Source organism: Pan paniscus, chromosome X (genome assembly GCF_029289425.2).
Source record: "Pan paniscus chromosome X, NHGRI_mPanPan1-v2.0_pri, whole genome shotgun sequence".
Lineage (NCBI taxonomy): Eukaryota > Metazoa > Chordata > Mammalia > Primates > Hominidae > Pan > Pan paniscus.
In genome coordinates, this window is record NC_073272.2 from 14,587,266 (window position 1) to 14,613,689 (window position 26,424).

Genomic DNA, 26,424 nt, shown 5'->3' on the forward strand with positions numbered 1-26,424 from the left:
ATAACAAATTACCACAAACTGGGTGACTTAAAACAACAGAAATATGTTCTCTTAAGTGCTAGAGGCCAGAAGTCCAACATCAAGGTGTTGGCAGAGGAATATTCCTTTTGGAGGCTGCAGGGGAGGCTCCTCCTTCCTTGCCTCTTCTAGCTCCTGGTGACTGCCAGCCTTGAGGCCACATCACTCTAATCTCTGCTGGAATCTTCGCATGGCCTTGTCTTTGTCTCCATCAGATCTCTCGCTCACTCTCTCATTTTTAATTTTCTTTTTAGAGACAGGGTCTCACTTCGTCACCCAGGCTGAAGTGCGGTGGCACAATCTTAGCTCACTGCAGCCTCAAACTTCTGGGCTCAAGTGATCCTCCCACCTCAGCCTCCCAAGTAGCTGGGACTACAGGTGCACACCACCACGCCTGGCTAATATTTTTTGCTTTTTGTAGAGGCAGTGTCTCACTATGTTGCCCAGGCTGGTCTTGAATTCCTGGGCTCAAGAGATCCTCCTGCCTTGGCCTTCCAAAGTGTTAGGATTAAAAGCATGACCACCACACCTGGCATCTCTCTTTAAAGGATACATGAGGTAGCATCTAGTGCTCACCTGAATAATCCAGGATAATCTCCCCATCTCAGGATCCTCAATGTCATCACATCTGCAAAAACCTTTCCAAATAAGGTAACATTTACAGGTTCCAGGGATTGGGCTCTGATATTTTTGGGGCCACCATTCAGCTCACTTCAGGAGGCCTTAAAGGAAGTCACTGATGTGTTAAGAGACGAATATTTTAAGGACACTTTGAGCTTTGAGATAGTACATATCATTTATCATCTAGGCCAGGATGCTTTCAAGATTGAAAGGGAGCTCTATGGATAACTGTGTTGGGAAACAGGTGTCTGCCTAGACTGTCCTGGGCAAGTGACATAGGGCCACCCTCTCTATAGCCTCTGGAGGTGGCCAAGACACATAAGCTGTTCTGACACCATTATTTCTGACATGTCTGTGTAGTCAGTGTGACTCATTATAGTGAGGAGACAATTTTTTTCTTTCCCCAAACTTCTGAAAGGGGAATTCTTAATTCTTAATTTTATCTAGTATTTGAGGTGTGCCTTTGCTTTATTTTTTTAAGACAGAGTCTCGCTCTGTCACCCGGGCTGGAGTACAGTGGCACAATCTCGGCTCACTGCAACCTCTGCCTCCGGGGTTCAAGCAATTCTCCTGCCTCAGCCTCCCAAGTAGCTAGGATTATAGGTTTGTGCCACCACACCTGGCTAATTTTAGTATTTTTAGTAGAGACAGGGTTTCGCTATGTTGGCCAGGCTGGTCTCGAACTCCTGACTTCAAATGATCTGCTCACCTCGGCCTCCCAAAGTGCTGGGATTACAGGTGTGAACCACCGCGCCTGGCCCACCTTTGCATTTTTTAAATGGCTGATAATACTTTTCCTAACTATTCCTTCCTTACCTTGGATCACGTGGCTTGGCTTTGTACTGAGAAACTGTACTTTGGTGAGGGGAACAGGGATTTAGTAAGCACCTAAGAGAGATGGCCAGAGCCTGTCAGCATACTTCATCTCTTAGAATCTCTTAGACAAGTGCTACTGTTTACCAGTACAGGTGAATGATGAGGAGACCAAGCATGATTGGGGTGGGGGTGAGGGTTAGGGGAAATGCACTTCTACCTTTTTGCTTCATTTAGGAAGGTATAAAGCCATGTGGCGTTAGATTGTGATGAGAAGCTGTGACCTACACTTGATCTCTCATCCCAGAAAGAAAATTCTCCTGCACAGCCGCAGGAGGAGCTCTGGGCAGCCCTCCGAGACTTTCTGTTGTGCTGTTTCCTTCCCTTAGGGCTGTATTACCTATGACATCTAATGACAATGAAATTCTGTGTAATTGCTCTTCTTGGAATGCCTTGCAAAGAAGCCCAGAAAAAAAAAATCAGGAAGCCTTTAACCAGATTCAAAGCTGGTTTTGTTTTTTTCTGTAAACCTTGCTGCTGCTTTTTAAGCAAGCCCTGCACATATGTAACATTTTATTTGGGGTTTTCTTTGTATGTACAAGACACCAGGGACAGATTCTGACGGTGAAGGAATGGTTTCATAAATTAGGACACATCCATACAATGTAATATTAACATAGAAAAATAATGATGATGTAATATTAATTGTAAAAGACGTGGTGCCAAGTGCTCTGAGCTCTGGCACTGAGAATCAAGTAGGCTCAGATTTGAATTCCAGCTCATTATTTACTCAGTTTATCCTTTGTAAAAGTTACTTAAACTGTCTGTATCTTTAGTTTCCTTATCTGTAAATTAAGTACGACACTAGCTACTATTTATGAAGTACCTACCATATTATGATACATGAGTGGGCAAACTTTTTCTGAAAAGAGCTGGATGTCAAACATTTTGGGCTTTGTGGGCCGTTGGGTATCTATTGCAGCAGCTCCACTCTGCCATTTTAGGGTGAAAGCAGCCATTAGTCAATGTGTACATGAACGGGTGCGGCTGTGTTCCAATAAAACTTTATGTGCACTGAAATATGAACCTCATATAATCTTCAGATGTCACAAAATATTGTTCTTCTTTTGATTGTTTTTCAACCGTTTAAAGACGTAAAAACCATTGTTAACTCACAGGTTATGCAAAAACAGGCCGTGGGCTAAGTTTGGCCCATGGATTCTAATTTGCCAGTCCCTGCTATAGAAGACACTCAATAACTGCTGGTTCCCTTCCCTGGTAAAAACAGTAGGTTGGGCCGGGCATGGTGGCTCACACATGTAATCCCAGCACTTTGGGAGGCCAAGGCGGGCGGATCACCTGAGGTCAGGAGTTCGAGAAGAGCCTGGCCAACATGGTGAAACCCCATCTCTACTAAAAATACAAAAATTAGCCAGGCCTGGTGGCGTGTGCCTGTAATCCCAGCTACTCAGGGGGCTGGGGCAGGAGAATTGCTTGAACCCAGGAGGCAGAGGTTGTAGTGCAGTGAGCTGAGATCTCACCACTGCACTCCAGCCTGGGTGACAGAGCGAGACTCCGTCTCAAAAGGAAAAAAAAAAAAAAAAAAGTAGATTATGGGCAAGACTGGGAATAATTACTTCTGAGGCGGGTAAAGGACTTGTAGTTTGGGGATTTCTTTTTTCTTTTTTCAAGATCATGTTCTGTTTTCAATAAGATTTTCTTTTTTTCCTTTTTTGTAGCAGAGAAAGTGAGAACAGTTTTTCCTGATGTGAATTTCTACAGTCTTGTAGTTTTTTAAAAAGCCTGTCAATTTTACACTTTTCAAAAGGTGATATTTGATGCCTTGAATAACATCTGGAATAGCCTGGGACCCTGTCATGATTGGGCTGACTTGCAAAACATTTGACTTTTATGCGTTTTTCACTAAGGGAGCTGAATGTTTTATTTTTGGCTACTGTACCTTGACACTACCTTTGTTTCAATGCTGTACTTACTTTTCTTTGTATAGGCTAGCAAGTCAGTTAACTAGTAAATCATTTTTCCTGCAAGATTCAGTTGGGTATGAGCCAAACTCTGAGACACAGAACAGAAACCAAATTTGTAAACAAGGTGTGAAGAAGAAAATCAGAAAGCGTGAATTTAGGAATTACCCTGTGGTTTGGATCCTAGAAGTTAAGAAACACTGGATGCCACTGAGGAGAGATGAGAAGGGAGGATTCTTTTTGCTGGCATCTTAGTCTGTGCTACTGTAACAAAATACCACACACTGGGTAATTTATAAAGAACAGAAATATTCTTTGGTGCTGGGCACGGTGGCTCACGCCTGTAATTCCAGCACTTTGGGAGGCCGAGGCGGGCGGATCACCTGAGGTCGGGAGTTCGAGACCAGTCTGACCAACATGGAGAAACCCCTTCTCTACTAAAAATACAAAATTAGCCGGGTGTGGTGGCGCATGCCTGTAATCCCAGCCACTGGGGAGGTGGAGGTTGCGGTGAGCCGAGATCACACCATTGCACTCCAGCCAGGGCAACAAGAGCGAAACTCCATCTCAAAAAAAAAGAAATATTCTTCAAACGTGTGTCCTGGGAGGGGGGAAAAAAGGACAAAAATGTATTTTATCATAGTCCTGGAGACTGGAAGACCAAGACCAAGCACTAGCATTTGGTGTCTGGTACGGGCTGCGTCCTCCAGAGGGAAGAATGCTGTGTCCTTACATGATATAAGACAGAAGGGCAAGTTTGCAAAATGCTGCCTGAAACCTCCTTTAGAAGGACCTTAATCCCGCTCTCAAGGGAGCAGCCCTCAGGGCCTAATCACCTTTTAAAGGCCCCACTTCTTAATCCTATCACATTGGCAACACCTGAATTTTGGAGGTGACCTTTCAACCCGTAGTAACTGATTCGACAATTGTAGGAAAAGCACAAAATTGATTAGTATTGCAAATCAGGTTCTATTACAAAGCAGTTGTAGCAACTGATTTGCTCTTTTTATTATCCTGGAACTTTGTTACACTAAATAATTCTCACAATTAGTGAGGCTAATGAGTAAGCCTTGGACATTTAGTGTTAATAGAGATTCTGTTAGTAAATATTTATTGAAGAACTACTGAATGCAGAGTGTGGAGCTGTGTTCTGCGGATGATGTGAAAATCTCCAAAACCAATTGTTTGCCCTTGAGGGATGTATTCTAATTGTGAACTATGACATTTGTACATACAATTCTCTGAACATCTATCTTTCAGCAGGTATCACAAGGCAGTCCCAAATGGTAGGGCCAAATGCGTACCAATTCTGTGCCCCCTTAGAAAGGAGAGATGATTCCTGGAGTTCTGCCTTAAAATTGGGAGATTTGAACCAGACTTGGAGGATCAAACACATTGGCTCGGCAGAGGCGGTGGAATAGGGACAAGGCAGGCATGTGGGTATAATGGCCAGGCTTCAAGTGTTTTCTAGAGGAGGAGGAGCAGCCCCAAGGCCGACTTCAAGGAGGCTTCCTGAAGCAGAGGTGTGAGAAAGGAGCTGTTCCTAGTAGGCTGCAGCCAGACTGGCCGGAGAACTTTGGAGAATAAAGCTGCGAAAATTCGATTTTATCCCAAAGGCAACATGGAATATAGTACGGGGGAGTTAAATGATGAAAACATGAGTTATGATCTATAATTAGTGGAGAAGATTGAAAAAATAAAAAAACAAGAAAAATATATTTTCCTATAATCTCACATTCCAGAAACATGTTAACTTTTTAGAGTGTTTTCCTCTCATTCTTTTCTTTCTGTTTTGAACATACATGCATACCTTTTTTTTTTTTTTTTTTGAGACGGAGTCTCACTCTGTCGCCCAGGCTGGAGTGCAGTAGTGCCATCTCGGCCCACTGCAACCTCTGTCTCCCGGGTTCAAGCAATTCTCCTGCCTCAGCCTCCTAAGTAGCTGGGACTACAGGCTTGCGTCACCACGCCCGGCTAATTTTTTGTGTTTTTAGTAGAGACAGCGTTTCACCATGTTAGCCAGGATGGTCTGGATCTTCTGACCTCGTGATCCACCCGCCTCGGCCTCCCAAAGTGCTGAGATTACAGGCGTGAGCCACCGCGCCCCATATATACCGATTTTTGATAAAATATATATTTCTTTTTAAAAAGTGGTACATTAGGGAAAACACAAATAATCTGTTAACATTTTCAATGTAATTCCTTCCTGCATGTGTTTTTACATGAATGTGTGTGTGTGTGTGTGTGTGTGTGTGTGTGTGTGTGTGTGTAACAAGGATCATTTGTTACTATTTTGAATGAAATCTTTTTTTAAGCTTTTATTTTCTTTTTTGTGGCTGATATATAGAAATACTGTTGTTTACAACAAAATGCTGAACGCCACCTAGGTCTAATCATGTGTCTATATAATTTCTTGGATTTCTTTGATGTGGGCAGTTGTATTGTCCATAATTTATGATGTGGAAACCAAAGCTATAGAAAAGTTAGGTAATTTTACAAAGAACATAATATCAGTAAATGACACTAAGTATGAAATTAAATAGTAACTATTATCAATCCCCTTACAGTATTCATTCTTTGACCTTGTTTTTTTCCATTTGTAATAGTGTTAGCGTCCAACTGTCAGCTCATGTGCAAATGTCGGCTCATGAATTCCTCTTTAATAGCTGGACTTCTTTTAGCCTCTGGCTGTGTGAGGGTCTCTTGACCTCAGTGATCTCACATGTGCCACTCTGTCCTTCTAGAACACTATTCTCCTCGCCTTTGCTAAACTTGCCTTAAAAGTGATTTCCTCAGAGGGACCGCTAATAATGATCTTGTTTAAACTTTATGGCCTTCCTACTACTATCATCTCTCTCTCTCGGTACCTTTTATTTCTACACACTTACCATGATTTCAGTTACACAAATTGTGACATTACATGTACATATGTTTAACTGTTTGCTTCTTTCATATTTGTTCTCTATACCCAGCGTCAAGCACTTAGTTTTGCAGTAGTATATGTAAATAGTAAATATTTGCTGAATAAGATGGAATGAATATATCTTTTGCTGTTACAACATGTATAATTTTCTTTTTGATGCTTCGTTGATTGCATCTATGATTTATCCTTCTCATGTATGTCCTAGTGGGAGGAATCTAACAGTATCCATCTTTTCCTGTTATAAAATTAATGTTCTTACTTTTAGAGTCGTGCCCCAATTTCTGCAAAACTTGTGGCCAATATGCTGTCGGTGGCTGGGGCGGATCACATCATCACCATGGACCTGCATGCTTCTCAGATACAGGTATCCGTGTTTTCCTTCTGCAAATGGTTAAATCAAGTCTGTTAAATTAAATAATCTTAGAAGAGGTAACATTACTTGTGTTTGAGTTTATATATGGCTACTCTCTTGGATTTTTGTCTTTACTAAACTTGAAAATATAATTTGATATTAGTACTTCCAGTCTCTATCACCACCTTGCCCCCCAGTCAATTTTGGAGGAGTGGGGATGGCTTTTTGGTAGTAAGCTCTATATAGTTCCATCTCAGCTTATGGAAAATAATTAGAACGGCAGAGTCATAATGTACACTTTTTAACTTCTTCATAACTTATTTTCTTTGTCTCTAAAACAGGCCAAATTATACTGTGCCACTTTGTGTTATATAATGAACGTGAAGTATTTGATTTATAATAATTACTTAAGAGACAACAAACCTTTTCCCTCACCGTCCTGCATAGCCATTCTATTCCTCAGAATATAGGCCATCATAAGACAGTGGAATATGTCCCAAAAGACAGATTGGACTGAAATATGCCCCTATAACATATCTGTCTTTTGATTTAATTCTGTTTAAAATGAACAAAAGGGAGTCTGTTATAAAAGCTTCTTTTGAACAAAAAATGCAAATGTTATTTAATGAAAGCGATTATCGTTTAAAAAAACAAAACAAAACAAAACAAAACCCTGCAACATGACACTCACTTCTCCCTTTAGGGATTCTTTGATATTCCTGTGGATAATTTGTATGCGGAGCCCGCAGTCCTGCAGTGGATTCGGGAAAACATTGCCGAATGGAAGAACTGTATCATTGTTTCACCTGACGCAGGGGGAGCCAAAAGGTATCATGCAGGCTACACCTTGCAGATTTCTCCATCTGCTGATTGGTTTTTCCTTTTCCGATGTATTAGATAAGGAAGCATGCTGTAAATTACTTAAAGCTTTATTTTGCTAATGAGCAAGTAAGTAGACCGCAGGCTTCACTTCCAGAGCAGAAACCCATCATCTTTGTTAATATTTCGTCATTCAGGAAAGAAGAAAATACAGAGACACACATACACAATAGGTATATATTGGTTTATTTGTTTTCAGCAAAGGGTAGATGTGTTTGAGGTTTTTTTAAGTTATCGTTTTCTGATTATAAAAGTAATGAGCCTAATTGGAAAATAAGTCTTTTAATTAACAGCACTTGGAAATGGTAGCCAAAATAGAACAAATTTTTTTAAAAGAAATCTCTGTACATAGAATACCAAGAAGGAAATATCTGAGACCAAGAAATAAAGCAGAGGCGGAAAGCCATGTCCAGGTGGCTTGGGGGATGGGCATCAGATCCAGGAAGAGCCTGGTGGCTTGGGTTTTAATACTCACCTGGAAACCCCCATAAAGAAGGGAGTTAAAGCCAGGCACGGTGATATATGCCTGTAATCCTAGCACCTTGGGAAGCCGAGGCGGGAGAATCACTTGAGGCCAGGTGCTCCAGGCTGCAGAGAGCTATGATCACACCACTGCACTCCAGCCTGGGTAACAGAGTGAGACCCTGACTCTAAAAAAAAAAAAAAAAGAAGAAGAAGAAGAGAAGAGGGCTGAAGGCCAGATTTCTAGCCAAAAGCCAGGGGGAAAGCCCATCTTTACCTCGGCCTTTGGATTAGGGGAGGAAATAGTCACCTATAAGAAGTCAAACCACGAGCCTGTGCCACATTCAGATGTGGAGTGGAATGCACACGAAAATGTGCTCCAGGCTGCAGAGCCCCTGCAGAGGGAGAATTTCACAATCCTAGCTGCTCGGTGAGTGCTCCCTGCTCAACCTGACCCGATGCCTGATCCAAAGTTAGAAAACCAAGAGAACACAGTCCACGCAGACCCAGCATGTGCAGACAACAGGGCAGCAGGCAGCCAATACTTAGGGATAAGATAATAATTACTGGACTATCAAATAAGTAAGTTTAAAAGGAAACTGAGGTGAAGGAGAGTTAACAACAACCTGGTCGTAACAGTACGGCAGTGATGAGGCACCCAGTGGTGTGAGAACGTGGTACTAAGTAGCACCTCTGAAGGGCTTCGCAGAGATACTCAAGGCGTTAACAAGCAATCAGGGTACAGGGTGTTCAGAATCAAGGATGAGCACAATAAGAGAATGCTGCAAGCTGAGGCTTGGTGACCCAATGACCTTTCAGAGCTTTGCAGATGCTATCTGGGAAGAAAAAAGGCTGGGAAGGGAGTTTTATTGTGTAGGTAGAGACCTCCATAAGGGAGAAGTAGGAGAGACTTCTACCCCCCAGTCCAGTGAGGAAGCAAGGAAGCTCTAAATGTGCACTAATAGAGGAGTGATGAGAGTGACAAGTGATCAGCCTTTGGAATGTCTGACATCAAAAGCCTGTCCCTCATTTGGCACCCTCATCTGCCTGCAGCCCAGCTGAGGACCTAGGATCTAACACAAAAGCTTAGAAGTAGCCCAGAAAGTTGTCTTAACACTCTTGCAGGGAAACACAGGCCCTGATTCTTAGAAGAGCCTTGTTCATTCTGCTCAAAGCTGCCTTCCAACGGCTGCTGGGGTTCCCAGCACAGAAGAGAAGGAACGGACCATGCAGCTGGAGATCGGCCTCTGTCAGCAGCAGGAAGTGGCTGTGGCCAGGGAGGAGACACAAATATATAAAAGACGGGAGCAGAAAGTTAACTTGCAAAGACCCTAGGTGGGCAGTCACGGGGTGGAGGGCAGCGCTGTGTCACGTAGCCTATTACTGTACGGTGTGTAATGTGTACTGTACGTACACATTTTGTACGGTGTGTACAAAAATGCCCTTGGCCAAGAATCAAGGTTGAATGACGCTGAGAGTCCTCTGCAAAAGACTGTGAGCAACATTTTGGAGTCATATCTACTAGAAATGCTTGCAGTTGACTTGGAAACTTCTGCAAGTCACATGGAATCTGCATTCAAATGAGGCAAATGCACTGGCCCAGTGGAAGGTTAGAGGCAAAGAATCCAGCCAAAGGGGTACAGGAGCGAGCGTCAGATGTAACTGGGTTATAATAACAGCTTTGTTACAGTGTAATTCAAATACGTACAATTGGCCGGGTGTGGTGACTCACACTTGTAACCCCAGCACTTTGGGAGGCCAAGGCAGGTAGATCGCTTGAGGTCAGGAGTTCGAGACCAACCTGGCCAACAGGGTGAAACCCCGTCTCTGCTGAAAATACAAAAATTAGCTGGGCTTGGTGGTGCACGCCTGTAATTCCAGCTATTCAGGAAGCTGAGGCAGGAGAATCACTTGAACCTGGGAGGTGGAGGTTGCAGTGAGCCGAGATCACGCCACTGCACTCCAGCGTGGGTGATAGGGCGAGAGTCCGTCTCAAAAAAGAAAAAGAAAATACCAAAAAACTGCAAATACGTACAGTTTACCCATTTAAAGTGTACAGTTCAGCAGTGTTTTGCATATTCAGAGATTTGTGCAACCATCACTATCTAATTCCAGAGCATTTTTATCACCCCAAAAAGAAACCCTGTACCCATTAGCATTCACTCCCCATTTACTTCCCCCAACCTTATCCCTGGCAGCCAGGAATCTACTTTCTATCTTTATGGGGTTATCTTTTGGAGACTTTGTATATCAATTGGTAGTATAGAACGTGGCCTTTGTGTCTGGCAGATACCTTTGTAAACCAGAAAATGTTATTTTGGCAGCTACTCAGCCCAAAGAATAGTAGATTCCACAAATTTGTATGACCGTCTTTCTTTCCTCCCCCAACCTTGTTTTTATATACATAGTCTAAGAATATCATACATGCTCTTAGCAGAAATTCAGACAGTACAAAAGTGTCCCGTCCCTGTTCTTTAAATGCCACCGTTATTTCCAGTGTCAGAATTGTGTTATTTAAGCGTATATCTGCCTATTTATTTCACGCAAATGGCAACGCGATGTACACAGTTCTTCACTGTGCTTTTCTGAAAAACTCACTTGCTGTATCTTAACAATGATTCCATAGTTGTGTTGTGCAGCTGTGCAATATTCCCTTGAGTGCATGTACCACAGCTCCTATGACCAGTCAGGCCCCCTCTTCCCCATTTGTAGGTGCCGTTGTTTGCACTCTTAAATGCAGTTGTGAAGCAATATCGTTGCTTTGACATTTTGTACACGTGTGCTAGTAGGATACATTCCTAGAAGTGGAATTGCCGAGTCAAAAGGCATGAGCCATTTTAGGTTTGATGGGCAGTGCCAAAATATGGTCTTTTCCAAAAAATATACCAGTTGACATTCCATCATGTATGGATGCCAGTGACTTTCTACACAGCCTTGCTCACACAGTGGGTTATCAGGCAGTTTACTTCCAGATCAGGTAGGTGATCTATGGCATCCTCTTCCTGTGAGCTCAGGTTGCTGTGGGTGAGGGCAGTGCCCTCACCAGGGTATGTTGATTTTCCATGAGATGGGTCTCTATTCAAATCTTTTGCCTATTGTTCTCTTGGCTGGGACGTTTCTTGTGGATTGTCTACAGTTTTGCATAGACGAGATCACAGCTGTTTCTCATGTGTGTTGCAAATATTTCTCCAAGTTTTTTCATTTCTTCTCCTATTTTGTATTTTTATTCTCTGCAGGACTTTAAAAACCTTCTTACGTAGTCAGGTTTATTTTTTCTTCACATTATGGCTTCTGAGTTTATGTAGGAGTCATCCTTCTCTTAAAATTTGTCTTCTCCCATGATTCTGTATATTTTTTTCTTTTTTAATGTCCCAAGTTTACTTCCATCTGAAATTTATTTTGGAATAAAGAATGAAATAAGAATCCAGCTCCCCCCCCGACTCTACTGTCTAGTTTTTCCAAAACTATTTATTAAATAATCCACCTCTATTGATTTGAAATGGCATCTTTCATCATATACAGAGTTCCCCATTTCAAATAGATAGCTATTTGCCAACTCCTACTTTTAAAAACATGCAGAATAAAGTAAACAGAGTAAATGGCTGGGGTTGAGATGCTGTTTTGTTTTGTTCAGACCTCCTTTCAAGCCGTCTGCACTCAATCACCCCTGCTCCCTCTGCCAGGAAAATCAAGCTTTTTAGGGAAGTACATTTCAGAATTTTGGTCACCTCCTTTCTCTTTTCCAAGTGTTTCTGCTACACATTATTGTCATCCTCATATTCTAGCCCCCAACTGACAGTCTCCTCAGAACAGCCTTGCGAGTAATACATGACATATGCAGTTGACATTATCTGTGACTTCTTTGCTTGATGCAAAAGGTCATAGTTAGCAAAATAAAATACTGTAAATTTCTGACCAATTGGAGCTTGTTGCTTTAGAAAAAGCTTTGAAGCTTGACTCGTTCCAGGTAAAACTGAATGTTGCCACAGGAGGTCACTCTTGGGTAGGCTTTGTAGCTTGGTTGGGTTGACCACGGAAAGAAAATTAAACCTAAGAAACCTACCTACCACTGCTGAGATAGCAAGTGTCAACCTAAAAGTGGTATGGGAAGAGGGTAAAACTAGATAACTCAGGTTTAACTTTTTTTCTGATTACATAATCTTTGAAGATGCTCTATAGGAAATTTGGAAAGTAGAAAGAAGAAAATCTTAACACTTTATATCTCAACCAGTGATACCACTATGAATAATTTGGTGTACTATGTATCTGTCTCTCCTGGGGGAGCTGATATGGCACATGCACCCACAGAGAAAAGATTGTAAATATGTGCCCAGAAGAAATCCAAAACTGTATGTATATAATTTTCATTCTGCCTTTTTCTGCCTAAGATTTCAGTGTGGTACGTTGTGTCAACATCATTTGTTAGGAGTATGTATTAGGTCTCCATGATATACAAGGAAAAGAAGAGTTACCTATAGCTTTTTCAGGAAATCATAGTGTTCTAACAACCCAGGAAGCTGTTTGCAGGGATATTTTCTCTTATCTTCTTCTTCTGACATTACCATTGGATACCTTTTAGTGGCTAGGGCTCCCCACTCAAGTGAGATGTCTGTGTCCCCCACTGCCAAGAACCACAGAGCTCACCTTCTTTCCCAGTCCCACTTCCATGCCTACCCTGCTCTCTGCTTGTGAGCAGGCTCGTGAGAACAGGCGCCACCTGGCAGAGAGATGAAAACAGGTTCTGTTTCAACTTCTCCGGTATAGAACTTCCACCACAAAGGGCAGTGCTTCCCAGTGCTGGGCTGTGGATTGGTGTCCTGTCATGCCCAAATCTGCCTAGTCGTTACCAAATAAGCAGACGGTAATGTATGTGGACATTTTGTGCAAGGTGTTCATGTGTCTTGGGAAAATCTGTCTCATGTTCCCAGAAAGTAGCTTTCCTTACCTGGAGTTTAAGTGGCTTTTATGACATTGGCATGTAGATAGTAGAACTGTACGTGTTTTTTTGTTTGTTTTTGGAGATGGAGTCTCGCTCAGTCGCCCAGGCTGGAGTGCAATGGCGTGATCTTGGCTCACTGCAACCTCCACCTCCCGGGATCAAGCGATTATCCCGCCTCAGCCTCCCAAGTAGCTGGGGTTACAGGCAGCCACCATCATGCCCGGCTACTTTTTGTATTTTTGTAGAGATGGAGTTTCACCATGTTGGCCAGGCTCATCTTGAACTCCTAACCTCAGGTGATCCACCCACCTCGGCCTCCCAAAGTGCTGGGATTACAGCTGTGAGCCACTGTGCCCGGCTGAACTGTAGGTGTTTTAAGGTGATGATGGAGCAAAATTTTTGTTGGCCTTTAAATTAATTTTTTTGATTAAATCTTTAAGTAAGGAAACTGTTGACAGCTAGACAAGTTTACAAAGAAAGGGTATCTGCTAGGGCTACTGTGGTTTTGGTTGCATCCTGAAGAATGAGTGTTTTAAGGGTAGGATGAGTGTTCTAAGGGTAGGATGAGTATTTTAAGGGTAGGATGAGTGTTTTAAGGGTAGGAGAAGCATGGACCTCAATATAGTAATGATTCCCTTTGCTTCGAGGACGTTGATGTCTTAGTCTCTTATCTCACAGTCTCTGTGTTTAACTGGAAAGTTTGGTCCCTTTTCTTTTATGATAATTGACATATTTGGATTTATGACCACCACCTTACTATGTGTTTTTTTTGTTTTTGAGACAGAGTCTTGCTCTGTTGCCCAGGCTGGAGTGTAGTGGCGCGATCACAGCTCACTGCAGCCCCCGATCTCCCAGGCTCAAGTAATCCTGCCACCTTAGCCTCCCAAGTAGCTGGAACTAAAGGCGCATGCCACCATGCCTGGCTACTTTTTGTATTTTTTGTAGAGACGGGGTTTTACTATGTTGCCCAGGCTGGTCTCCAACTCCTGGGCTCAAGCGATCTGCCTGCCTCGGCCTCCCAAAATGCTGGGATTATAGGTGTGAGCCACCATGCTTAGCTACTATATGCTTTAGTTTTTCCTTCTCCACAAAGTAGACATTATTATTATTTTGGTTTTGTACAATCAACATTTGTTTAGATTTGTCCACATATTGATCAATATCTTTGCTTACCTTTCTCTGCGCCTGCCCCCCACCACATCCCAATGTATCTGTGGTGATTTTCCTTTTGCTTAAGTTGCATTCTTTAAGTGGTTGTATGTTAGAAATAAATTCTCAGGTTGTATAGTTTGGCTGAAACTATCTTTATTTTGCTCTCCTTCTGGAAAGGCAGTTTTGCTGAGTATAGAGTCCTAGCCTGATAGTTATTTTCTCATATCACATTGAAGATATGACTCCATAACTAACTTCTGGCTTCCATTGAGGAAGTTGAGGACTTGGCCATCCTTACTAGGTGACTTGTCTTTATTCTTTGTCTCTTTTAAGCTTTCTTGGTCTTCTATAGTTTTGTTAAGATTGTTTGGGAATTCATGTGTTGGGTTTATTGATCCGAGGATCCTCAGATCCAATAAACCCAACAAATCATCAGGAAACAGTTGTCAGAAGACATCATTGGTCCTGTGTTTCCTACGGAAATAAAAAACAATAAATATTGCACTGAATGTTTGTGGTTTGGTGTCCCTGAATAATAAAGAAGGAACATATTTGCAAAAAGTTGCATAGGGTTTTTTTATGCAGAATTTGGTCAGAAGACAATGGTGCTGCCATGTTTTTCTTTGAGTGCAAATGTACATTGCTAAGATTTTTTTAAGATGGCATGTGCTTTGAAAAGAGGATATTGCATTTTTAAGAGTTTAAAAATCTTATGAGTGAGAAAAAAGATCTTATTTTCACCTCTTTACAAGAAATAAAAGATATTCCTCATAAAAAAAAAAAAAGGAAATATTAGCCGAATAGGTTATACAGAGTTACCATATGACCCAGCAATTCCACTCTGAGGTATATTCCCCAAAGACTTGAAGACAGGGACTCAAACAGATACTTATACACCAGTGTTCATAGCGGCAGTATTCAGTATAGCCAAAAGGTGGAACCAACCTGAGTGGCCATGAACAGATGAATGGATGAACACAATGCGCTGTATCCACCCAATGGAATGTTATTCAGACTTAAAGAGAGATGAAGTACTCATCTATGCAGCCGTGTGGATGAACTATGAACAGTTTATGCTAATTGAAAGAGGCCAGACACAAAAATGCACGTATTTTATGATTCCATTTATACAAAAAGTTCAGAATAGGTAAATCCATAGAGACAGAAAATAGATTCATGCTTGGCAGGGCCTGGGGGTGGGGAGAATAGGGAGTGCCTGCTTAAGGGGTGTGGGGTTTCCTTTTGATATCATGAAATGTTCTGGAACTAGATAGAGATAATAGTTGTGCAATATTGTGAATGTACTTGATGCCATTGAATTAATACACTTTAAAATGGCTCCAAGGATAAATTCTGTGTTATGTATATTTTACCACAATTGAAAAGAAACACTGGCTGGGCACAGTGGCTCATGTCTGTAATCCCAGCACTTTGGGAAGCTGAGGTGGGCGGATCACCTGAGGTCAGGAGTTCGAGACCAGCCTGGCCAACATGGAGAAACCCTGTCTCTACTAAAAATACAAAATTAGCCGGGAGTGGTGGTGCATGCCTATCACCCCAGCTACTCAGGAGGCTGAGGCAGGAGAATCACTTGAACCCAGGAGGCAGAGGTTGCAGTGAGCCGAGATTGTGCCATTGCACTCCAGCCTGGTCAACAAGAGTGAAACTGTCTCAAAAAAAGAAAAGAAAAGAAAAGAAACACTGGTTGTGTTGTGAAAATCCTCAGAAATAGGGAGGGGAGCCTGGAGCACCTAACTGCCCTTCCCACTGCCTTCTCAGCCCCAGAGAGTGTCCCCTCTGCCCTTCATCAGAGCACGCGAGGAGCTCCATTCCTGGTCGTCATCTGAGGATGACACAGTGAGTAGGACTAGGACTTTAAAACTAGTGTGTGGAGGTTATATCCTCCATGTACTGCGTCTTAAGTTGGGCTATGTGTGTATTGGTCCCCAAAGCATTTTTTCAGCTAAATTGCATAATGACTGTTATTTTAAAAACTGGAAAAGGAAAATCTTAATGTTACATTATACCTGTGGCATTGTCTTGAAATAAGTTTCACCATTTAAATCCACTCTTCACAGGAAAATCTGAAATGCCTCAGGCTCACCAACAAGCGAGGCCTGCCCACTTTCTCTTCCTGTTGGCAGCTCAGCTCCTCCTGAGCTAGTGATTTTTTTTTAAAGAGATGGGATCTTGCTATGTTGTCCAGGCTGTATTCGAACTCAGACGCAAGCCATCCTTCTACCTGAGACTCCTGAGTAGCTGGGACTACAGGCACGATGCCATGCCTGGCACCACTGATGTCTGAGCATTTGCCTTAGATGAACAGAGGAGCTGGACTCACAGTTTAAAGTCTCCTTACACCTTGAATGCAATGAAGCCCATCCTGACTAGCCTACATATTAGATGGCTGTATTAACCAGGACTTTTGTCCCCACTATCTGTGCCACAAACTGGGCAAATAGTAGTTCGTAAATAACTTACTTTAAGTTGTACCTGTCATGGTTTTAAAATGCTACCCACAAATACTAACAAACTGAATATCAAATTCTTATCCAGTAGTTTTATCCAGTGGCCGGGGTGCCCTGACGGTCATTCCTAGCTGCCCCAATTGCAAGGTCCGCCATTAGCACATTTCTCCCTGTGGATTGCTAAGTGCCTGCCCCAGACCATGCCTGGGCTGATCAAGAGAGGCCTGATTCTTGCATCATCTCGGGTGTGGTTGCCTGCTACATTCCTAAAATACAACTTTAAAGAAGAGATCTCTAGTTGACTGTATGAACATGTTCATTTGTGCCTTTGCCAGGGTTACATCAATTGCAGACAGGTTGAATGTGGAATTTGCTTTGATCCACAAAGAGAGGAAGAAGGCGAATGAAGTGGACCGGATGGTCCTGGTGGGCGACGTGAAGGACCGTGTGGCCATCCTCGTGGATGACATGGCTGACACTTGCGGCACCATCTGCCATGCTGCGGACAAGTACGCAGGGCGGTGGGGAAAGCGTTAGGACTTCTCACTAGGAAAGGGAAACACATCAGCTTTTAGAAATTGGGCTCTTTTTTCCTGATTATTGCCGGTCTTGGCAGTGGAGTTTTAGACCAAAGGAGATTCTAGGCCCTTTTATCTTTATACTTCTTTCTCTGGTAGAAAAGAAAGCACGGGCCTTTTTGTTTTCCAGGGTGAGCTTGTAGTGTACCTGAAAAAAGGTCAAAGAAGGTGCTTCCCTTTGCACTGAGCACGACAGGAAAGATGGTTTTTCGGGCTTCTTCAGGCCCTAGCTTCCTTCCATTTGGCTTTCGTGCCAGCCTTCTCAGCCACATGGGTGTCTGGAGGATTTGTAGAGCTGCTGCCCAGTATGGAAGCCCCCACCCAGCCACACGTGGCCGTGGAGCTCTTGGAATTTGGCCAGTCTGACTTGAGATGTGCTGAGAGTATAAAAAGGCCACTAGGTTTTGGAGACTTAATATGAAACAATGAATATATATCTCATTTACATATATGTTTTTATGTTGATTACACATCAAAACAATGATGTTTGGCTATATTGGTTTAAACAGGTGGTTCTCAACCAGGAGTGATTTTGCTCCCTGGGAGACATGTGGCAATGTCTAGAGACATTTTTTGTTGTCACGGCTGAGGGGTGGGTTGTCGTTAGTGGGTAGAGGCCAGGGATGCTGTTGAATTTTCCCATAATGCGTAGGACAGCCCCCGTGACAAAGAATTATCGTGGCTCAAGTGCCAAGGTTGATAGTCCCCGATTTAATGGAATACAAAGTGTTTTGCTCATGCTTGAGTGATCCTATCTTAGGTTAATAAATGTGAGTGAAATTTGTTGCATTTTTCTTTTACGGAGCACACTTTTTGCTTTTACCATTCATACCAGGGGAGAGTATTCCAAGAATATTTGCATACCCTTAATTTTTATCTTCTGCTGTTCTACAGGCTGCTGTCAGCTGGAGCTACCAAAGTGTATGCTATCCTTACCCATGGGATCTTCTCTGGACCAGCTATTTCCAGAATAAATAATGCCGCCTTTGAGGCTGTTGTCGTCACAAACACAATTCCACAAGAGGACAAAATGAAACACTGCACCAAGATTCAGGTACTGTCTATACACCAAAGGCAGCCAAGCAGCCAGGCACCTACTTTAGATCCTTAAAAATAGCATCATGTCTTTTGTGTGTGTGGCTCCTTGCTAAGGCACATGCTTGGCAGAGGCGGCAGCTTCTCATGACGGCAGGATATAAATCATATTAGATCCCTGAAAAAGGCCAGGACCAGCAGAGGTCAACGTTCGCTATTTAGAAATAGAGAGTGAAGAAAATCACAATAGAAAAACAGTCAGAAACGGGTTGTGCTAAAGCTAAACTTAGAATTATCATATGATCCAATAATTCCACCCCTAGGTATATGCCCCCCAAATTTGGAAACATATTCAAACAGAAACTTGTACAGACATGTTCATAGCAGCACTATTCACAATAACCAAAAGGTAGAACCACCCAATGGCCATCAACGGACAAACAGATGGCCAAAGTGTGGTCTATCGCTACGATGGAATATTATTCAGCCTTTAAAGGGAAAGAAATCCTGACACATGCTACAGCATGGATGAACCTTGAAAACATCGTGCTAAGTGAAAAAAGCCAGATGCAAAAGGAGGAATATTGTGTTTCCGCTTCTAGGAGGTACCTGAGATTGGAAAATTCATAGAGACAAAGTAGAATGGTGGCTATCAGGGTCTGGGGGTCGGGGGGCAGTGGGGCGTTATCTATCATTTAATGACTATATAGTTTTTGTTTGGGATGATGAAAACAGTTTGGAAATAAATAATGGTGATAGTTTCACACATTAGGAATGTAATTAATGCCAATAAATTATATACTTAAAAATGGTTAAAATGGCAAATTTGATGTTATATATGTAAATTTTCAACTGATAAGAACAGACACTATACTTGATCTTAGCAAGATAGATAAATAGATAGATACATAGATAGATACATACACACTCACACAGTGAAAAAATGGGGGTGGGAGCAGCAGGCTGAGCTGAGGATCTTCAGAGCTTTGCTCCTTCCCATCCCTGCTGATTGGATGCCGACGGGCCAGCAGAGAGCTGGTAATCATATAGATAGCAATTGGCCTGAAATAAGTCAAAAGGGTTTGAGGCCCATTTTGCCTCTATGTCGCTGTGAACCTTGGCAAGTCATTTCATTGCTCCAAAGCCTCAGCTCCCATCAGCGTAGCATGAAGGTGCATCACAGTGATCTGCTTCATGATTTCTGATTCCTCAGAGAGAAAAGCAATTTGCTTGACACAAAGCAGTAAGTCTGGAAATGGTCAGAATAGCGATGTCATATATTTTCATGCCTGATTAGCAGTAGTTTAGGATGGGAGTCGGCACACTATGGCTCGCAAGTGAAATCCAGCCTGTCATCTGTTTCTGCAAATTTTTATCAGAGCACAGCCACGTCCATTCATATATGTATTGCCCGTGGCTGCTTTCACGCTACAATGGGTAAGTTGAGTATTTGTGACAGAGACTCTCTGGCTTCCAAAGTCAAATATGTTAACTATTTGGTCCTCTATAGTTTGCTGACCCCTGAGTTAGATGATCACAGTTGTGCTCTTAAATGACGCAGTCACCGCCTTTTCAGAAACAGAAAGAAAAACCTTCCGTATAATGATTAAAGTTAATTTAAAACAACAAATGCCCCTGGAAAAGGATGTCTCTGGTTAACAGTATCCCTGAAAAGCCTTCTGTCTCTGCATTGAAAATCTCCCTTCCAGGATCCCATATGGGTCTGGTTCAACGGGTTGTAATTTGAAGACATACCCCAAAGCTGTCTGTCCTCTCAAAAGTGTGGGAAGTTTTGATAGCAACACATCATGTATGCTGCAGAAATTGTTTCTCAGCTTTCCAGCTTTTCAATTTTTAAAGAACTCTAACTAAGATGTCCTGCTTCCCTTCTCTCTTTGTTTTTCTCATTGGCATTTAGGTCATTGACATTTCCATGATCTTGGCCGAAGCAATCCGAAGGACACACAATGGGGAATCCGTGTCCTACCTGTTCAGCCATGTCCCGCTATAAATCCAGAATGGGAAGTGTCCAGCAAGCCTACTCTGACTTCTGACTTGTTTTTGTTTTCTGGATTTTTAGCTGTAGGTATTCAGCAATGATAGGTTAATCACTGGCAAAAGCATCAGATCTTTGTATATGCTAAGATTTATTGTTTCCCCTTCTAACGCTCAAGATCATTTCTTTCCAGTTTTTGGGGAAATGGTGGTGGTTATTTGGTCTTTAAGTGAACTGTCTTAAATGAGAAACGTTTTTGTCATTTTGACTTTTAACAGGTACAGGTGATCTCTTCCTTTGTTCTTTCAGTAATTTGAGGCGACAACTTTCAAGTATATAATTTCATTGTGGAAGTCATAGTTTATATATTTCGAGGTTGCCAAAGGTGACTTCAGATTAAAGCCTTCTGTGTAAATATATACTGGTAATGCCTATGGACATTTGGGTAAAACCCTGTATAGAATTAATTATCCTTTTACTTTGGAGTGAACCTTGGAAAATTTATAATTATAATACCATGGATTTTGAATTTTTCTTTTTTTTTTCTTTTTTTTGAATAACTCAGTTTCAGATAAACCATCTTGGTTATTGTGCTTAATTTGGACCAAATTTTATTTAGCTTAATATGGACACTGACACATTTTGGGGAGTATATATTAGACATATCAGAGCAGTGTATTTCTGGATCATTTTTAAAATTACCTCTTCTAAAACATAACTGTCACTTACCTGAAATGCTGCATCCTAAAATTCCAAAATTATATTGAGCAATCGCCAAGGCCTAAAGCCAACTGACTTAAAGGTAATCATTTCAGCTAAGATTAAATTTAAAGCCTAAGAATGTATAGAGCTAGTTTTAAAATAATGATCTCAGATTTTTAAAAAGGATATAGGAACCTGCATTGTCATTCTCTGAATTAAGAACTGATGGTTTCTATCATTATTTAGCCCCACCTTTGTATTTTAAAATCCTTCAGAATACATTTATGAACCAATGCGACTGGACTTAGCCACACACAATGGAAATTCAGACCTTGACTATTTGGTGTTTCCAGTTCACAAAGGTGATGAAGACTGTCTTGGGAGCAGCTTAATCCCAACATTTGTACATTTCTTGCTGCTCCTGGCATGGAAACTTAAGTGAGACCACCAAATACGTTGGTCCTGTCCAATTCTACTGAATGGGGGTGGACCTGGCATTTATCTGGCCAAAAACAGGAGCCAGAGAAATATGAATATACCAAAGTTGTTTAGCCTCCAACTTAAATTACATTAGTCAACTTATAGATATTCATATGATCACTTTTCTTTTTAGATACTACATCAACTAGATTCAGGAGTATATCATTTGCAGTGCTTGTATTGGTTTAAAATATAAGATTTTAAGATCCTCTAACACTGTATTAAAACATTTCAATAAAATCATTCTGACTGCTTTCATAGTTTGTATGTATCATTGTGGAGTAATATGTTTTGACGGAGTGATGTGTTGCAGTACCTGAAAATGTTTGCTACTTTACGATTATAGGCCAGCATACAAAATTACAGAAAAGCCAGAAGTTAATTGATGTCAGCTGTTTTCCATTTTGAAGGTGTTTCTTCCCGAAGAACTTACCAGCAATCTCCTTTCCTCAAAGCATAACAGCTGTGCCACATAAGGTGTCCACGTTGTTAATTCCACATGTTTCCTATAAAATTAAAGATGGTACAGTGTGTTCACGCATCAGAGTAGTGATGTTCAATATCCATCTATTGGAGCAAACCAAACTTAAATGTAGGCTGCATAAAACTTGTTCATATTCATTGATTTCAGAAGCACCGAGAAGGATTCCTGTCCCCATAGAACAGCCTGTTCAGTGATACTTAAAACTACTCTCGTGAGCGCAAAGTCAAGTCATAATTACGTTCCCCTGGTGAAGCTCAGCTGTAAAGTATGTGTAACACTAAGAATGGCAACATGTTGTCTTGAAGTCACAGTGAAATATGAAGAATTACATCCAGGTCCATCTAAGAAAAAAGGTGATCACAGTGTGAGAGAACATGATAGAATGTACTAGAAAGGAGGGAAGTGAAGGAGAAGTGAAAGCCAAAGACACTTCATCAGCTTTACAATTGCACTTAATAATGCTGCCACACCTCTTCAGAGACGTTTCATTTCCTATGGCATGTCCTATCTAATCCCCTAGCTGAACTACAGGGGACAGGGAAGTAGTGAAGGGAAAGATGGAGTACTAAGGCGTGCAGAGGTTGGAATCACGCTGGGGATACCAGGAAGGGCTCGGTGATCACCATTAGACGGTTCACGTCGGAATTTTCCAGAACCCTATGGTGTGTTCCAATGTGGACTGATACAGGACAGCAGAGGGTGTTTGGTACATGATGTGTTTGAGCAAGGATGTCCCAGGGAAGATGGGAGTTAGGGGCTGAAACATACTCAGCTATCCTGTATCTAAATTGCGTGAAATCAACAGGGCTCCTCCTTCTCATTACCAATATTTATCTTCCTGATTTATCTCCCTATGCCCCAGGAACACATCCCTCCACCTTTTTTCTGCCCCTGCTTTCCAAGATCACATCCTGGGTGGTTTCCTTTATTTCAGTCTTTGAGCTCTGTTTCCTATTCTGAAAGCATAATGCCCAGGAACACAGAGTTCACCACTTACCGGAGTTTAAAAACCAACAGCAACAACGACCTTGGGCTGGTTGCTTAACCCCTATGCCTCAGTTTCCTTACATGTGAGATGGGGATAATAAATGAGACGTTATGTGTAAAGTGTTTAGAATTGCTTGGTTTGTACATTAACTTCAGTTTTTAGAGTGAGCCTCCTGAAACTCCCCTAGAAAGAATGTCAGGTATGAAGAGGCAAGATTTTCATGCATTTTCTAGGTGTTAATCCTAGAGGGGAACACACTGCCCTCCTGCCATTTTAGAAGGGCTACATTGCCTTGGCATGTGACTGCCTCAGTGAAGGGTAGCATTGAGGTGACAAATAGTTGCATGTTAAAAAAAAAAAAAAAAACTTGATTATGCTGAAAGTAGTGGTTCTACCAGCATGTCCCGTGGTTCCAGCGCTGGTTTTGCCCACCACATTAACATTTTTTTCACCCGAGGGCCAGCACTACCAAGTAGAATATGCATATGCTTTTAAGGCTATTAACCTGGGTGGCCTTACATCAGTATTTGTCAGAGGAAAAGACTGCTGTAATTATCATACAGAAGAAATGCTTGACAAATTATCGGATTCCAGCACAGTGACTCACTTACTCAAAATAACTGAAAACATTGGCTGTCACTGTGATGACCGGAATGACAGAGGTACAGAGGGCACGCTATGGGGCAGCTAACTGGAAATACAAGTACGGCTATGAGATTCCTGTGGACATTCTGTGTAGAATTGCTGATACTACTCAGAATGCTACAATGAGGTCTCTTGGTTGTTGTATGATTTTCATTGGTATAGATGAAGAACAAGGCCCTCAGGTGTGAAAGTATGATCCTGCAGGTTACTGCTGTGATTTAAAGCCACTGCAGCAGGAGTTAAACAAACTGAGTTAACCAGCTTCCTTGAAAAAAAAAGTGGGCCGGGTGCGGTGGCTCACGCCTGTAATCCCAGCACTTTGGGAGGCCGAGGCGGGTGGATCACGAGGTCAGGAGATCGAGACCATCCTGGCTAACACGGTGAAACCCAGTCTCTACTAAAAGTACAAAAAATTAGCCGGGCGAGGTGGCGGGCGCCTGTAGTCCCAACTACTCTGGAGGCTGAGGCAGGAGAATGGCGTGAACCCGGGGGGCGGAGCCTGCAGTGAGCCGAGATCCCGCCACTGCACTCCAGCCTGGGCGACAGAGCGAGACTCTGTCTCAGAGAAAAAAAAAAAAAAAAGTGAAAAAGAAATTTGATTGGACATTTGAACAGACAGTGGAAACTGCAATTACATGCCTGTCTACTGTTCTATCAATTGATTTCAAACCTTCAGAAATAGAAGTTGGAGTAGTGACAGTTGAAAATCCTAAAGTCGGGATTCTTACAGAAGCAGAGATTGATGCACTCACATTGTTGTTAGTTTACCAAATCCATGATGCCACTTACCTGTGTGTTTGGTAACAAAAAAACCAACATTATGGAGGTCCCTGGATTGAAAAAGGAGCCTCTCCCACTCCTGCTACTACTGAATTGATTAGGACTCTATAAATAAAAACAATGCTTTTGGTATCTCAGCATTTTAGGAGGCCAAGGCAGGTGCATCACCTGAGATCAGGAGTTCGAGACCAGCCTGGCCAACATAGTGAAACCCCATCTCTGCTAAAAAATACAAAAATTAGTCAGGCATGGTGGCGCATGCCTGTAATCCCAGCCACTTGGAGGCTGAGGCATGAGAATCACTTGAACCTGGGAGGCGGAGGTTGCAGTGAGCCATGATCACACCACTGCACTCCAGCCTGGGCAACAGAGCAAGACTGTCTCAAACAACAACAACAACAACAACTTTCAGCTGAGTGCCGTGGTGCATTCTTGTAATCCCAGCTACACAGAAGGCTGAGGCAGTAGGATTGCTTGAGCCCAGGAATTTGAGACTGGCCTGGGCAACATAGAGAAACCCCGTCTCTTAAAAACAACAACAATACTTCCAGTGGGCTGTAGAAACAACAGGTAGGAATGAATGTCATGTGATTATAGAGATGGTAATCAATTGAGGTCATTTACAACAACCTGATTTCATTGTAGCCCTCATTCACCATCCATCCCATCATAAATACAACCAAAAGTGGTGCCCAATATAAATGGGAAGAACAGTCTTCACTATCCTAACAGCTGAGTTCTGTGGCCAAAAGAAAACCTGGCTGAATGAATTTTACATTTTAAGAGAGTGATAAAAAAAGAGAATAGGAAAGTGAAAAACATAATGCAGTGGAAAATGCCCTAAATTGGAAGTGTGGCGATCTAGATTCTGGTTCCTGATATGCTGCTAGCAAGCTGGGTGACCTTGGGAAAAATGTGTACACCACTCTGGGTATGAGCATCTTTCTGCAAAAATTAGAGGAAAGATGATTGCAGAAGTCCTCAGCAGTTTTAATAGGCAATGCCATTTATGCTAGATGTAGTTGGAATAGTTCTAACTGAAGGCACAGATGGTTGCTCTCAATAGGGTGACCAACTTGTCTTGGTTTGCGTGGGACTTTTCTCGATTTAGCCCTGAAAGACCTATATCTTAGGAAACCCCTCAGTCCTGGGCAAACCAGGACGTTTAGTCTCCCGTTCCCTCTTCTAAGGTGGATAGTTCTGCATCCCCGGCACTACCTTGGTAAGGAATCCCACGAGCATGGCTTTGATCTTGTGCTGGTTGCAAAAACAAAAAAGCAGGCTATATGATGAGCCCAACAATGTGCAGGGCACCTGTGGTATCACAGGTCTTTTAAAATCTGTTCAATTAACTATAGAAGCTCAAGAGCTGTAGTCACAAAATCAGAGAGAAAAAGCAGGGGCACCTTTAGAAAACACCTTCAAGCCTGGCTTGATTGCCAGTCCTTTGGCACAGCTACCTTTAACACCATAAGTGGTCTTCAGAGACCCCAGGGAACAGTCCAGGCAGAAGGCAGAGTGCTCTGAAGGTTACCTGATGTACGTTGTCCTTCCGCACATTGAGAGATTCTTAACATTTGTGAGGGCATGGCCATCTGTGTCTGAGAACGTATGATGCTCTGATTTTCCCTACACAAGGAGTGCTAAATCTAGTATTTTCTTGTATGGAAGCTAAGACTGACCATGAATTATGGACATATTTTAAGAACTAAAACTGAACACGTCACTCTTTAAAATCATCCTAATGATTATTTCTGGGCATATTTTGATGTACATTTACCATAGGATAAGCTCAGTATGTGCCATTGACATTTACTCACCCAAGGAACCAAGGAGCGACCCTAAATTTCTTTTCTTTTTCTTCCTTTCCTTCCTTCCTTCCTTCCTTCCTTCCTTCCTTCCTCTCTCTCTCTCTGTCTCTCTCTTTCCTGTTTTTTTTGAGACAGAGGGTCTCACTATATTGCTCAGGCTGGTCTTGAACTCATAGTATCAAGCAATCCTCCTGCCTCAGCCTCCAAGTAGCTGGAACTACAGGTGTGCACCACCATGCCTGGTGCAACCCTAAATTCCTTTAAGTCTCAGAAAACCCTGTATTTAGGACCAAGGCTGTGGAACAGTCTTCTCAAG

The 26,424-nt window shown here is 42.2% G+C and overlaps 1 protein-coding gene and 1 pseudogene across 2 annotated transcripts in view; both read left to right on the plus strand.

The window, feature by feature from the left end:
- The window catches only part of PRPS2 (phosphoribosyl pyrophosphate synthetase 2), a 33,284-nt gene extending 11,626 nt beyond the window's left edge, over window positions 1–21,658 (plus strand). For both annotated transcript variants that reach the window (XM_008973900.3, XM_003805681.4), the window contains exons 3-7: window positions 6,623–6,721; window positions 7,413–7,537; window positions 16,945–17,118; window positions 18,082–18,241; window positions 20,141–21,658. In XM_008973900.3, the coding sequence (XP_008972148.1) occupies window positions 6,623–6,721; window positions 7,413–7,537; window positions 16,945–17,118; window positions 18,082–18,241; window positions 20,141–20,233 (651 nt within the window). In that variant the 3' untranslated portion in view covers window positions 20,234–21,658. The remainder of the gene's footprint in view (window positions 1–6,622; window positions 6,722–7,412; window positions 7,538–16,944; window positions 17,119–18,081; window positions 18,242–20,140) is intronic.
- A 1,556-nt stretch (window positions 21,659–23,214) lies between these two features.
- On the plus strand, window positions 23,215–24,795 carry LOC100972189 (proteasome subunit alpha type-6-like; annotated as a pseudogene).
- Window positions 24,796–26,424: the final 1,629 nt, after the last annotated feature.